The sequence below is a fragment of the Budorcas taxicolor genome, chromosome 4, assembly GCF_023091745.1.
Source record: "Budorcas taxicolor isolate Tak-1 chromosome 4, Takin1.1, whole genome shotgun sequence".
Lineage (NCBI taxonomy): Eukaryota > Metazoa > Chordata > Mammalia > Artiodactyla > Bovidae > Budorcas > Budorcas taxicolor.
Window position 1 is genome coordinate 12584949 of NC_068913.1, and position 14062 is coordinate 12599010.

The 14062-nt window shown below is 37.8% G+C and overlaps 1 protein-coding gene across 1 annotated transcript in view; it reads left to right on the forward strand.

Annotated features, from left to right (window-relative positions):
* Nucleotides 1-14062, forward strand: part of VPS50 (VPS50 subunit of EARP/GARPII complex) — a 136782-nt gene that overhangs the window by 84728 nt on the left and 37992 nt on the right. The window contains exons 17-19 of the mRNA XM_052638565.1: nt 6650-6740; nt 8555-8731; nt 12197-12315. Coding sequence (XP_052494525.1) covers nt 6650-6740; nt 8555-8731; nt 12197-12315 — 387 coding nt within the window. The remainder of the gene's footprint in view (nt 1-6649; nt 6741-8554; nt 8732-12196; nt 12316-14062) is intronic.

Genomic DNA, 14062 nt, shown 5'->3' on the forward strand with positions numbered 1-14062 from the left:
AAAACCTCCAAGCCTGTTGCTGTCGTTGGTCAGTTCTTCTAAACCTTTAAGGGGGAAGCAATATCAACACAAACTCCTTCGGAGAATAGAAAAGAACTTCCCTGATAGTCCAGGTGTTAAGGACCTGCCTTCTAATGCAGAGAATAGAAAAGGAGGGAATGCTTTATAACTTATTTTATGAGGCCATCATAGCACTAATGCCAAAGCATTACAAACAAGAAGAATTACAGGTTAGTACCTCAAAAGAACTTAAGAGCAAAAGTCCTGAACAAAAGCTTGGCAGGTCACATCCAATATATCTAAAAAAAGACAATACTTCAAGAACAGGCAGAGTTGAGTACAGGAATACAAGGTTAACTAGACTTTTTTAAAATTAATAAATTTAATTCATTCACAACTATAGGGAAAATACCATATTGATCACTTTAATAGATGAAGAATTTCGATAAGATTTCCTTTGTAGTTCATAATTTTAAGAAATCATGTCTGTAATTTTTACTTTCAGTCTAGTTTTGTTTCCAGTCTAATTTTAACTTCAACCTTATAGTTCAAGTATGCTTCTTATAAATAGCATATAGGGTTTTTTTAATTTAAAAATTCAGTTGGACAATTTTTGTGTTTTGATTGGACCTTTATTTCATTTTCATGTAATGTATTATTGGCATAGTTGGGTTTAACCCCATCATATTGCTGTTTGATTTCTAAAAGTGTAGAAAACTGTTTTTTCATTCATTTTTTTCTCTCTCTGCTTTCTTTTGGATTGATCTGTGTCTTTTCAATTTTCAAATCACTTTTTTGTCAGCCTTAAAATGTGTATTCTGGTAGTGGCTACCATCAACATTCCAATATGCATTCCTGTTCTGTTACAGTTGACCTTAGGTTAATATGCTTCCAGAATAATGCAGGAACCAACTTTATAACTCATTTGCCTTCTCTTATCCTTTTAGTGTTATTGTCATATATTTTACTTTCTATATTATTTTCTCTACTTTTTATATGTAGGCATAACTAAGCTTCAGTCTGTGAGTTGGTATCTTTCATCACTGTAATAGTTTTATATTATTGTGTAATAGAATACCATGAATTTTAGCAGCTTAAAACAACGCCCTTTTGTTTTCTCACAGTTCTGTGAAAGTCTGGAAGTCTTGTCTAGGTTCCCAGCTTAGGTTCTCACAGGGCCTAAATCCAGGTGTTAGCTGATCTTTCATCTGAAGACTTTGAGGAAGAAATCTGCATCTGAGCACATTCAAGACACTGGCCCAGTTCAGTTCCCTGTGGTTTTAGGACTGAGGTTTCTGTTTTCATGCTACCCGTCAGCTAAAAAGCCTTCAGCTTCCTATGTCTCTGGTCCTTGCACTTGACCCCTTTGGTTTCAAAAGCCAGCAATTCTGACTTCCCCATCTTTTATCAGGAGAAGAGAAAAGGTCTACTTTAAAAGGGCTTGTTCAGTTAGGTTTGTTTCACCTGGATAATTTCTGTTTTGATTAACTCAAGGCAGTTCAAGTAATCTTACTTATATCAGTAGAATCCCTTTTTTCCATATTTGGTGATATAATCACAGGGTGGTCTTCATCATATTTAGTCCTGGGCAGTAGTGCATACAGTCTTTAGGGATTTTAGAGTGCCTTTTAGAGTCCTGCCTATCTCAGTAATTGTTCTGTAGTAATAGCTTTATCGAGATATAAGTCACATACCAAAAATGCCAAAAATTCACTCCCATAAGTATATATTAATAATTCAGCAACAGCATCACCACTACTTAATTTCAGAATATTTTTATCGCTTCAGAAAGTAACCCTTTACCAGTTAATTGGCACTTTTCTCCTCCTGTAGCATCTGACAATCACTTACTTATTTTTTGTTTTTGTGTATTTGCCCATTATGTGTTGCCTGTATATAAACATTTCATATAAATGAAATCATACATTATGTGGCCTTTTGTGTTTGGCTTTAACTTAGAATATTTCTAACGGTTCATCCATGTTGGAGCATGTAACAGAACTGCATTGGTAAATAATAGACCATAATTTGATTATCCTTTCCTCAGTTCCCTGGTGACTCAGAGGTTAAAACATCTGCCTGCAATGCAGGAGACCTGGGTTTGATCCCTGGGTCGGGAAGATCCCCTGGAGAAGGAAATGACAACCCACTCCAGTATTCTTGCCTGGAAAATCCCATGGACGAAGGAGCCTGGTGGGCTACAATCCATGGGGTCGAAAAGAGTCGGACACGACTGAGCGACTTCACTTTTCTTTCTTTCTTTCTTTACTCAGTTAATGGCCATTTGGGTTGTTTTTACTTTTTCAGTTCAGTTGCTCAGTTGTGTCTGACTCTGCGACCCCATGGACTGCAGCACGCCAGGCCTCTCCCTGTTCATCACCAATTCCCGGAGTTTACCCAGACTCATGTCCATTGAGTTTGTGATGCCATCCAACCATCTCATCCTCTGTCATCCCCTTCTTCTGCCTTTAGTCTTTCCCAGCATCAGGGTCTTTTCAGAGTCAGCTCTTTGCTTCAGGTGGAGAAAGTATTGGAGTTTCAGCTTCAACATCAGTCTTTCCAGTGAACACTGAGGACTAATCTCCTTTAGCATGGACTGGTTGGATCTCCTTGCAGTCCAAGGGACTCTCAAGAGTCTTCTCCAACACCACAGTTCAAAAGCATCAATTCTTCGGCACTCAGCCTTCTTCACAGTCCAAGTCTCACATCCATACATGACCACTGGAAAAACCATAGCCTTGACTAGATGTACCTTTGTTGGCAAGGTAATGTCTCGGCTTTTTAATATACTGTCTAGGTTGTTCATAACTTTTCTTCCAAGGAGCAAGCGTCTTTTAATTTCATGGCTGCGGACACCATCTGCAGTGATTTTGGAGCCCTAAAAAATAAAGTCTGACACTGTTTCTACTGTTTCCCCATCTGTGTGCCATGAAGTGATGGGACCGGATGCCATGATCTTAGTTTTCTGAATGTTGAGCTTTAAACCAACTTTTTCACTCTCTTCTTTCACTTTCATCAAGGGTTTCTTTAGTTCTTCTTCACTTTCTGCCATAAGGGTGGTGTCATCTGCATATCTGAAGTTATTGATATTTCTCCCAGCAATCTTGATTCCAGCTGTGCTTCATCCAGCCCCGTGTTTCTCATGATGTACTTTGCATATAAGTTAAATATGAAGGATTGTTGGGGAATGTTTAACAGGAGGATTCCTACGTGCTGTTTCTCACAAGTCCTTTGTTTCTTTTCAAGCGGAGCAGAATGCTGCTCCCAGGAACCAGGGTCATTGTGATACAGGCTTGAGTCTCCTTTAGTAAACATTCTCTTTACGACAAAACTGCTTAGTCTCGATCCCCTTTCTTGAGATATGGATGGTCTTCTGACCTTGTGGCAATTATTAATCCCTTGTTCCCTTGGTAACAGTTGTTATACGCTTGGCTTTCTGATCTTTTATCACAGTCGTAAGAAACTTCTTGTACCACAGCTTATGTATACTCACAGAAAATTCATTAAAGCACCTTTGCTCCATCAGAGCTTGGGTCCCCGTGTCTTTCTTTCTTTCTCTCTCTCCTTGTAGCGCAGAGACCCGTCTTGCTCACTCTTCTGCCTGGGCTTTTAAGACTCTTGAGAAGGTGCCCTGTGCCTTCACCCTGCCTCGAGAGGGTGACCGGTGCCTTCGTGAGAGATGCAGGTCCTGTGTCAAGGACTTTATTGGTTTTCTGCGTAAACCAGGGAGTATCAGCTTCTTTCTCTGTTTTAGTTTCTTATCGTCGCCTCCAGACCGCCAGGTCCTGGTCCATTAAAGGACCCCAGCAAAGGATGATATATACAGCCTTGACGTATTCCTTTTCCTATTTGGAACCAGTCTGTTGTTCCATGTCCAGTTCTAATTGTTGCTTTCTGACCTGCATATAGGTTTCTCAGGAGGCAGGTAAGGTGGTGTGGTATTCCCATCTCTTTCAGAATGTTCCACAGTTTATTGTGATGGACACAGTCAAAGGCTTTGGCATAGTCAATAAAGCAGAAATAGATGTTTTTTCTGGAACTCTCTTGCTAACGATGCTGCTGTAAACATTTGTGTGTAAGTTTTTGCATAGACATGTATCGTTAGTTCTTTGGGTATGTATCTAGGAATGTGTAGTAAGATGACAAGTGTTTTGCCTATTTCCCTCTGTCCCCCTCCCCCCCCAAAAAATTAGGTCCTAATATTTGGCAGCTGTAAATGTTAATTTATTTGGAAAAAGTATTTTGTAGATGTGACTAAATTAATGATTTTGTGATGAGATTATCTGGTGGGCCCTAATGCCATCACAGTTAAAGAGAGATAGAAGGGAACTTGATATAGATACAGAGACACATATAGGAGGAAGTTATGTGAAGACAGGTAGAGGATGGAGTGCTGTGGCCGCTAGCCAAGGAATGGTAGCCATTACCATAAATTGGAAGAGGCAAGGAACAGATTCTCCCCTAGAGCTTCTTTAGAGAGTGTATTCCTGCTGACATCTGGATTTCAACCTTGTGATTTCAGACTTCTGGCCTCGAGAACTGTGAGATTATAAAGTGTCTTAAGTCATCTGTGTGCACGTGCTAAGTCACTTTAGTCATGTCAGGCTCTTTGCGACACTATGAACTGTATCCCACCAGGCCCCTCTGTCTTGGGATTGAACCCAAGTCTCTAGCATTGGCAGATGGGTTCTTTACCACTAGCACCACCTTAAGCCTTAAGTCACCCAGTTTTTGTTAATTTATTATAGTAGCCACAGAAAATCAATACAGAGTGAAGTTTCTGGGTCATATGGTAACTTTATATTTAACATTTTGAGGAACTACCGAACTTTTCCAAAGTGGTTGTACCATTTTGCCTTTCCACCAGCACTATATAAGGGTTCTAACTTCTCCAAACCCTTGCTAGCTCTTGTTGTCGCTTTGATTTAGCCATCCTGGTGGTTGTGAAGCAGTACCTCCTTATGGTTTGGATCTATTTTTGCCTGATGAATGACACTTTTTACGTGTTTATTGGTCATTCATATATCTTCTTTACAAAAAATGTCTGTTCAAAGCTTTTGCCCATTTTAAATTTATCTTTTCTTTGTAGAATTGTAAGAGTTGTAAACTTCATCCTTTTAGTTCTTACATTTGATCTGTGATTCATTTTAGTTAATTTTTGTAAATGGTGATAGGTATGGGCACAACCACTTTTGCCAAATTCTCAGCCGTGACCTACCACTTCAGACGTTTCTTTTGCGCTTCCCTCTATCCTCTCCATCCAGTTGTATGCATACTAGATGTTTTGACAGCCTCACCTATCTCTTATGACCTTTTCTGTTTCTTCCCATTTTTTTCCCCATTTGTGCTTCAGATTTGCTATTTCCTATCGAACCATCTTCAAGTTCATTAATTCAGTCATCTGATGTTTTACTTACCCAGTTTTAGTTTGGAGTATTTTATTTTTTCAGTTATAGATTGATTCTTTTTCTTATTTTTGTAGTTCTTAAAATAATTTTCTTTCTATCCATTTTGTGCATCTTTTTTTCTGTATTTTGTTTAACTTGTTTATAGTAGGTACTTTAAAGCCCTTATCTATTAAAAATACTAATATTTTGAGCAGTTTCTGCTTTTCACAGATTTTACCATTAATTCCATCTTTAATTTAGAACCTGTGGGTTTTTGTTTTAAAAATCTAGATTTTGTTTTTAGCATGATTTTAGTAACAGCAGTGAGGCTTGTTGTAGGAAGAGGACAGACATGGCCCTTTTATTCCTGCGTTAACAAGAAGGAAGTATTTGTTTCTCTGGAATTGCTTGTATAATATACTGATTACCGAAGAGGCGGGGCTTCCCAGGCGGTGCTTGTGGTAAAGGATTTGCCTGCCAGTGCAGGAGACACAAGAGATGGGAGTTCAATTCCTGGGTCAGGAAAATCCCCTGAAGAAGGAAATGGCAAACCACTCCAGTATTTCTGCCTGGAAAATTCCATGGACAGAAGACCCTAGAGGGCTACAGTCCATGAGTCACAAAGAGTTGGACACTACTGAACGTACATACGCTCACATGCACACACTCAAAAAACTGTAAGAGCAGTAGCATTAAAGAAAGATCAGTATAATATGTGACTACTTGTTAATTTAAGTGCCATATTTGCTAATTTATCTCATAAATGTTGTGTAGAGATAGATAGGCACTGAGCTAAAATATATTTAGAGAGAGATAATCACCTTGATATTGTGGTTTAGTAAGAATGATTAAGATCTATGCTTTTTAACATAAAACATTTTTCAGTATTTATGGTTTCATAAACCCTGTAAATTATTTCTTGTTTTTTCTTTTGGCAGTGATATGTCATTAGCTAAAGTATGTCTTATGTACATGAGTTGATGAGTCACTTAGTTTAGTCCCTTAATAAAAATGTCATTTTCCCTGCATTTATTATTTTTGCAGTATAAGAAATATTCTTGAGTTTGGTAAATACTTGAGATTTTTTTCTCTTACAGATAAGCACGTAAAAGCAAATGTTTGTGTTTACTACATTGGTCTGAATGGATTTTCAAAATTGATTATGATCACAATGATAACTGTAATAGTTTTTGTTATATTAATCCTTGCGTGCAATGTGCTTTTCTTCTTACTTTTGGGATTATTCATTATTTGTTTTTAAGAACAAGGCTTGATGAACTGAGAATGTTTCTAGAGAATGAGACCTGGGAACTTTGTCCTGTGAAGTCAAATTTCAGCATCTTGCAGCTTCATGTAAGTTTAAGAACAGATAAATCAGTTTTTTATTTAGTAATCTTTAAAAGCAAACCAGATACATGAAAGCATTTATAAAATAATTAAGTTAAGGAAGAGTGCCTTTCCTTTCTTCCTTAAAAGTGATTAATAATAAGCCTTTTTTTTTTTACAAAGGTGATGTCACAGTCTATCACTTTTTACTAATTTCAGTTTATACAGTTTAGAAAAACTCTTTTGCCTGCAAAGAGTCACAATTAAAGTAATTTGTTTTCTTCAGATTTCAGAAGAGGGTCCCTGGTTTATTTAATCTTGCAGAAAAATAATTAGTTATATTTTGATGGTCTTTAGTGAAAATGCTTATATTTGAAGAATATTTGTCATTTCTTAAAGGGTCCAGTAGGTTCTTGATTTCTGCTGTGACTCATAAATTTGTCTGTAATGAGAAAATGCCTCTGGGATAAAAAAGGCATTTACTAAAAAATACCACTAGTTTTTTATTAGTTAATTGATTCCCTGAATCCTGTAATGTAATCTGTGAAAATATCTTTAATTGATTTGTTTTTTCTCTTGATTGAAACATAGTATAGATAAATATTTCTTGTGTGTTAGACAATGTCCTACAAATATCCAGTGTCAGAATATAGTATATAAATTTAGATTCCTTTTTCAAAGGTCTACTGCAGTTAGTTTTTGCTTCTGAAAGCAATATCTTTCTAGAAGGAATTTTCTTATTCTGGATAAATGTAGAGAATACATGATTAAAAGGATTTTTTTAATGGAATAGTGTTTACGCTCATATTGTGTAATAGCTTACTTCTTATCCAGGTTTATCATATTGCTTTCCTAAAGTGGTGATATTAAATGCAGTGAAACAGATAGCAAAATTAATATTAATTTAAACATTATTTTAGAGTTATTAAATTAAGATGATTCCTTATATTACTTCAAATTCCAGCATTGACTTTAGAACCTCTACATAAATAATTTTATTTGAATTTGTATTTAGCCATCAATTGTGTGCGTGGTACAGGCACACATAAATTCTCAGTCGGTAAAGAACCTGCCAGCAGTGCAGGAAACCTGGGTTCGATCCCTGAGTTGGAATGATCCCCTGGAGAAGGAAATGGTAACCCACTCCAGTATTCTTGCCTGGAGAATCCCGTTGGCAGAGGAGCCTGGTGGGCTACAGTCCATGGGGTCGCAAGAGCCAGACAGGACTGAATGACTAAACCACCATCACCACCACCATAACAGAGAAAGATGTATGTTGCGTGCTTGGTCTTCATTGTATTCACATAGAGTATCTTAAATGGTGTAAGCTATTTGACCTGACAACAATTAGCTTTTATAAATGACTCTGTTGATTAAAACTACCCTTCCTGGACTTTTGCTATTGTGTAAAATTTTTAGAATTATCATTTGAATTGAAGTTATTAAAAATTCTGTGCCATTCCTTAAAGTAAGCCGAAAATAGCTTGATACAGATAGCTCCGTTTTAAGTGATGTCGGTTACTGAATTGTCTTTAGGAAAACGTTCGAACCTGTGTGTGCAAGTTTGTGCTTTCAGAAAACTTATGAGATTTAAAAATGAATAACATAAAGAATCTGGATGGTTTTCTTCACTGACTCTACATTTGTACTGATGGAATATGTTTATGTTGTTGTTCAGTCACTAAGTTGTACCCGATACTTTGCAACCCCATGACCTGCAGCAGGCCAGGCTTCCCTGTCCTTCACTATCTCTTGGAGTTTGGTGAAATTCATGTTTATGTACTTGAATTTTATTGTTGTTGCAAAAAGGAATCTGGCTCATTTCTTTTCTTAACGTCTAGGAATTTAAATTCATGGAACAGTCTCGTTCTCCATCAGTTTCACCCAGTAAGCAGTCATCTGCAACTTCCTCAAAAACAGTAACCTTGTTTGAGCAGTACTGCAGTGGTGGGAATCCGTTTGAAATTCAGGCCGACCACAAAGATGAAGAAACAGAAGATGTCCTGGCTTCTAATGGGGTATGTGGTGTTTTCAAAACATACCCTGGAATGTAAGTGGGGTTTTCTTATCGAGAGTGTTGTACCCAGTGAGCAAGGTAATTGGCTAGATTTGTTCACACATTTACTACCCTCCTTTCCTACCTGTGGGGCTTCCCACGTGATGCAGTGATAAAGAATCCACCTGCCGGTGCAGGAATCACAGGAGACACAGGTTCAATCCTGGGTTGGGAAGATTCCCTAGAGGAGGAAATGGCGACCCACTCCAGTATTCTTGCCTGGGAAATCCGTGGACAGAGGAGCCTAGAGGGCTGCAATCCATGGGATCGCAGAGAGTCAGACAAGACTAAGCACACACGCATGCGTTCATATATTTACCACCCACTTTCCTACTTTATACTTAGGCACCCGTGTTACTGTTTGCACTGGAAATGAATGGCTTTCCAGTACATTTTGTTGACATTGACCTTTTGAATGATGAGCTTTGTCTTTATGTTTACTTTGTGTTGTTTTAGATTGCTTTGTATTCTTACCAGATTATTGATGGAATAGGAGTATAGTTTCTTCACTGCACAGCTAACATGATTTGTTGGATAGATGGATGTATGTGAGAATAGGTCATCTGCACTTTTCTCTCAACTCTACTCTTGGGCAGCTAAGTGAGTCATTTTGTTCCATATCCCCTTTACTGAGAAAGGGTAGTGTCTTGTTTGGTTACTGGCTAGGAATATTTTGAGCATTTAGGAGTATGATGTTTTTGTTTTGTAAATTTATTTATTTTTAATTGGTACAAAGTTGCTTTATAATGTTGTGTTGGTTTCTGCCATACATCAATGCAAATCAGTCATGACTATGTGTGTGTATGTGTGTATATATATATATATCACCCCCCCTTCCTGAATCTCCACCCGACCCTTCTAGGTCATCACAGTGACCCACTGGGCTCTTTGTGTTATATAGCAGTAGTGTTTTAACAACACTCTGAGCAGTTCAGAAAACACAAACCAGAAGTAGTGTGAGTTGATGGCAAGATTTGCAGGCAGCTGAACGATTATGACTTTTATTGATTAACTGTGTGGCTCTTGGCAAGTTACTGTGACTTTGTGACCCTCAGTTTTCACATGTTTACAGTGTGGGAATGCTTGCTTCACCATTACCTACAGGTATTTTCACAGTTTTTAATTTGGATGTGTCCTTCTGTTCTTCAGAATTTCCAGAGGGACTGGGTACAAATTTTATTTTGGATCTGATGAAGATGCAGTGAAAACTGTGCACATTTGACAAAAAGCTGTTGAATTTGTCTCCATGTTTTTGGGTTTTGTTATTAAGTGAAACTGTCCTTTGAAAAATCTTGTCATGAAAATACACCAATATCATGTTTCATTGTGAAGTAGAAATTATTTCATAGTAAACCTTATTTAAAATGATAATTTTGTGATTCCTTGTGACATTTTGTCTTGGTTAATGTAGACTAAACTGAAAGGAATTAAGCTGGTGGAATATTTTTGAAATAATGTATCCCTCTGTACTAGTGATTTGTTCATTTTAATCTCCCATTGCCTTTGATTTTTTCTTTGTGGCAGTTGTATTCTATATAAGGTAACCACGAACACTAAATCTGCAAGTAGAAAACTTACTCTTAGGCAACATATGGGATTAAGTATCTGCAAGCCTCTGGTCACAACATTTTCACCAACTGGTCAGTATACAGCCTTTGTTTTACGTGTGTTTTAATATACAGTGTCGACTTATTAACACTGAGCTCACAACTGACAGCACTGTAACCCATGCCTGAGTGAAGCTTATCTAACACACTTATTCTTGCCATACGGCACCTTACAGTCTTCTTGCACTTGGAAACACTGGGTGACACCAGTCCTGTGCCTGGGGGGCATTCTGAAGGGTGAAATCACCGGCGAAATGCACAGAAACCTTAAGAATGTGGCAGTACATCACCTGTGAGAAGGGCGTTTGTTTACAGCCGAAATAAGAAGGGAGAGGGCTGGTTGCCTTGTTTGCTCTCAGTTGGGAGTATTCAGGTGAGGTGACTCAAAAGGGTTTGCCACTCCACACACAGCACGCATCCATGCACGACCGTGGAAGTGTTGTGAAGTCTTGATGTTGGGGTTACAAATTTTATCAGATAGGGAAACTTGCAAACACAGAATCCTTGAAAATGATCTGTGGTGCTGGGCAGCTGACCCTCGTCTATAGAGAACACCTTTCTGAGTGTCAGCAGAATCACATTGTGTACAAGTAGGGGAGAAGGTCTCTAATGTTCGTTTGTATCCATTAATGTGTGAGCTGATGACCTTCCCAGGTACAGCATAGGTCCTTGAGGATCAGAGTCCACATCTTAGAAACAACCTGTCAGAATGCGTTGTTGCTGTTGCTCAGTCGCTAAGTCGTGTCTGACTCTTCGGGGAGCCTATGGCTGTAGCCTGCCAGGCTCCTCTGTCCATGGGATTCTCCAGGCAAGAATACTGGAGTGGGTTGCCATTTCCTCCTCCAGGGGATCTTCCTGACCCAGGGGTCAAACCTCATCTCCCGCTTGGCAGGCAGACTTTTTACCACTGAGCCATCTGGGAAGCCTGTCATAATGCTTTAGACTCAAAAGTAGTTGTTGAATTAGAGGACTAATTTCTTCCCATGTTGTCGTCATACTGGTCTCCTCAACTGGCATATGGGGGTAAAACTCCTTCATAAAATTGTTTTGAAGAGTCAGTGGGGCAGTTCATGAAAGCACTTAGCCCAGTACTTGGTTAAAACGCAATAAATGTTCACCATTGTTCCGTCATACTACTTTATAAGGCTTGTCGGCAGTGATGTGGCGATACTGCCGTGCTTCCTTTGTTGCGCATGGACTCCACTTCCTCTCCCACACTGGCTCTGGGCCATGATGCCAAAAAGATAATGAAAAGGCACTCTGCCTCTCAAGAGCAAATCTGCCATTTTTGTCCTTGCTCTCAGTAGTCCCTGGATGCTTAGCCTAAGTTTCTAAGCTGCCCTTGGAATTAAATGATGAATTAGATAGAATATTAGCATGTGTGTTGTATGTGTTTATTAAGCTGAATTAATACTTCTAGACTGTTAGGATTTTATCCTTCAGCTTCTTATAATAAATTAGCAAAATGGAAATAAGTATGGTGAAACTACTTGAAGGAAGAGTTTTTTTTAATCAAACATATACTCTTTTCCTCTTCTAGGGTGTGGGTTGTTTTTTATTTTGTTTATTCATAGGGAAACTTTTTTTTCTTTGGGGCATTTATAAGCTTTTGAAAGTATGATGTTTGTATTTTTCTTTTTTCCTTTGAGCTGGTTAAGGTAGCATGATGATAAAGAAAAGGGAAGGTTAACAAGGTTTTGATGGCAAAATCAAAGCTTCTTATAAGATTGGGTATTATTTTATTGTGTTCAAAGACTCCAAGAAAGGTTGGTTCTACATTCACACTGTTGAATATACTGTTTTGTTGTTTTTTTTTTCAGTATGAATCTGATGAACAAGAAAAAAGTGCCTACCAGGAATATGACAGTGACAGTGATGTTCCTGAGGAACTAAAACGAGATTTTGTTGATGAGCAGACAGGCGATGCTCCTGTGAAAAGGTAATTATTCTTAGGTTGTACGGTATTTCACATTTTATGTTGCATGCTTAACATATAGGATTTACTTGCAAGGTTAGGAAAAAACAAACCTCAAAAATTAAATTTTCTTTTGGTTATAATGTCACATGACAAGTTAATATATTTTAAAAATGATTCCTGAAAGGCTGAAAATGTAGTAGTTTACATATATATATATATATATATGGGCACAACCTAAGAGCTCTTCATTTAGAGATCAGTAGCTTTTGCAGATAAACAGACTTGCAATTTATAGAATCAGTACCGCCTTGGAAGGCAGTCTGTGCCTCACATAGATCAGTTTGTTTCACATTGATTTCCTTTTCCTCAAGGAGGAAAATAGTCATTTGTTTTGTATGTGGAGTTCCTGCCTCAGTCTAGTAAATAGAGAAAAATCTTCCCAGTGTCATTGATATTTGCTATTTGAGCCTTTTATTAATGTTCCTTTTTTTGTACTTTGGTTTTTGTTTTATGATTAACTGTCTTCTTCAAAAACTATGATAACCGTATAAGAATTTTTGTCACCTTCTTTAAATTGGGCCTGATTCTGATTTGTGAGTAATGTCATGACTATCAGACACTGAATGACCACAAATAGATTTTTAATGACAGATTTATATACCCTCTTTCCTACCCTTTTCCCTCCAATTACCTAGTTAATACTTGGTTGATTTGACACCTTGATTGATATAATCTCTCACCTCAAAAATGAGCAACTCATATAATTGGGAAAATTTATTTCCATTGGTTTGCACAAATGTGTGATATATACATCTGTGATCTATTTTGAACTGAGTAGAACTATTTTGTTGGACTTCTTCATCAGATGTTTTGGGTATGTTTTTGCTGAAAAGAAAACTCTAATTAAGTTGAACAAATAGCTGCCATTTACATGTGTATGTACTCCCATTCTTGGTGGGTTTTACAGCCCCTTAAACTTTTACCCTTAAGGAATATACACAATGTAAACTACTAATTGCAGCCAGCCAACCAGTTGACAGTTCCTGTCAATTTCAACTTCTCAGTGTCTCTTGAATTTATCAAAATTTCTTGTATTTCACTGCTGCCATCCTAGTTCAAGGAAAAGTGTCTGTGCAAGATCATTGAATCAATCCCCTTCCCTTGGCTTTCCATCTCTAGTCTTAACCCTTTCTAATCCATTCTTGGATACAAATTTAGATTTTTCTTTCATATACAAATTTGACTGTGTCTTTTTCCTGGCTAAAATGCTTAATGGCTCACCACCACGATTATGATAAGGTTCATGCTCTTTGTGATCATGAGGTTCCGTTGTTTTCGGTGGTCTGGCCTTTACTTTTCCTTCTGCCCATGCATTCTCCCGGCTGCCACTGTCAGCTCCTTATGCCTCTCTCAGTATATTGCTTTCTCACCTCTGACCTTGTTACATGTTGTCCCCTTTTCTTCTGTACTTACCATATATCTTCTACTTCTCCTTTGAATTTACTACTGTCACCCCAACCCTAGACTGTACCGTTATACTGTATACCTATTTCAGATTCTAAGTAAAGTGTCTTTCATATTGGTAGGTCTGAAGTCAGGATGCTTGGCACACTTGATGTGTACTTTCCCTAGAACACTTTTTTGTTTTTTAAATGACATATCTTCTTTTTTGTTTTTAATTTATTTAATGACATGTAGTTGACTTATAATTTTGTGTTAGTTGTCAGTGTACAGCAAAGTGATTCACTTATGCATATATATGTGTATA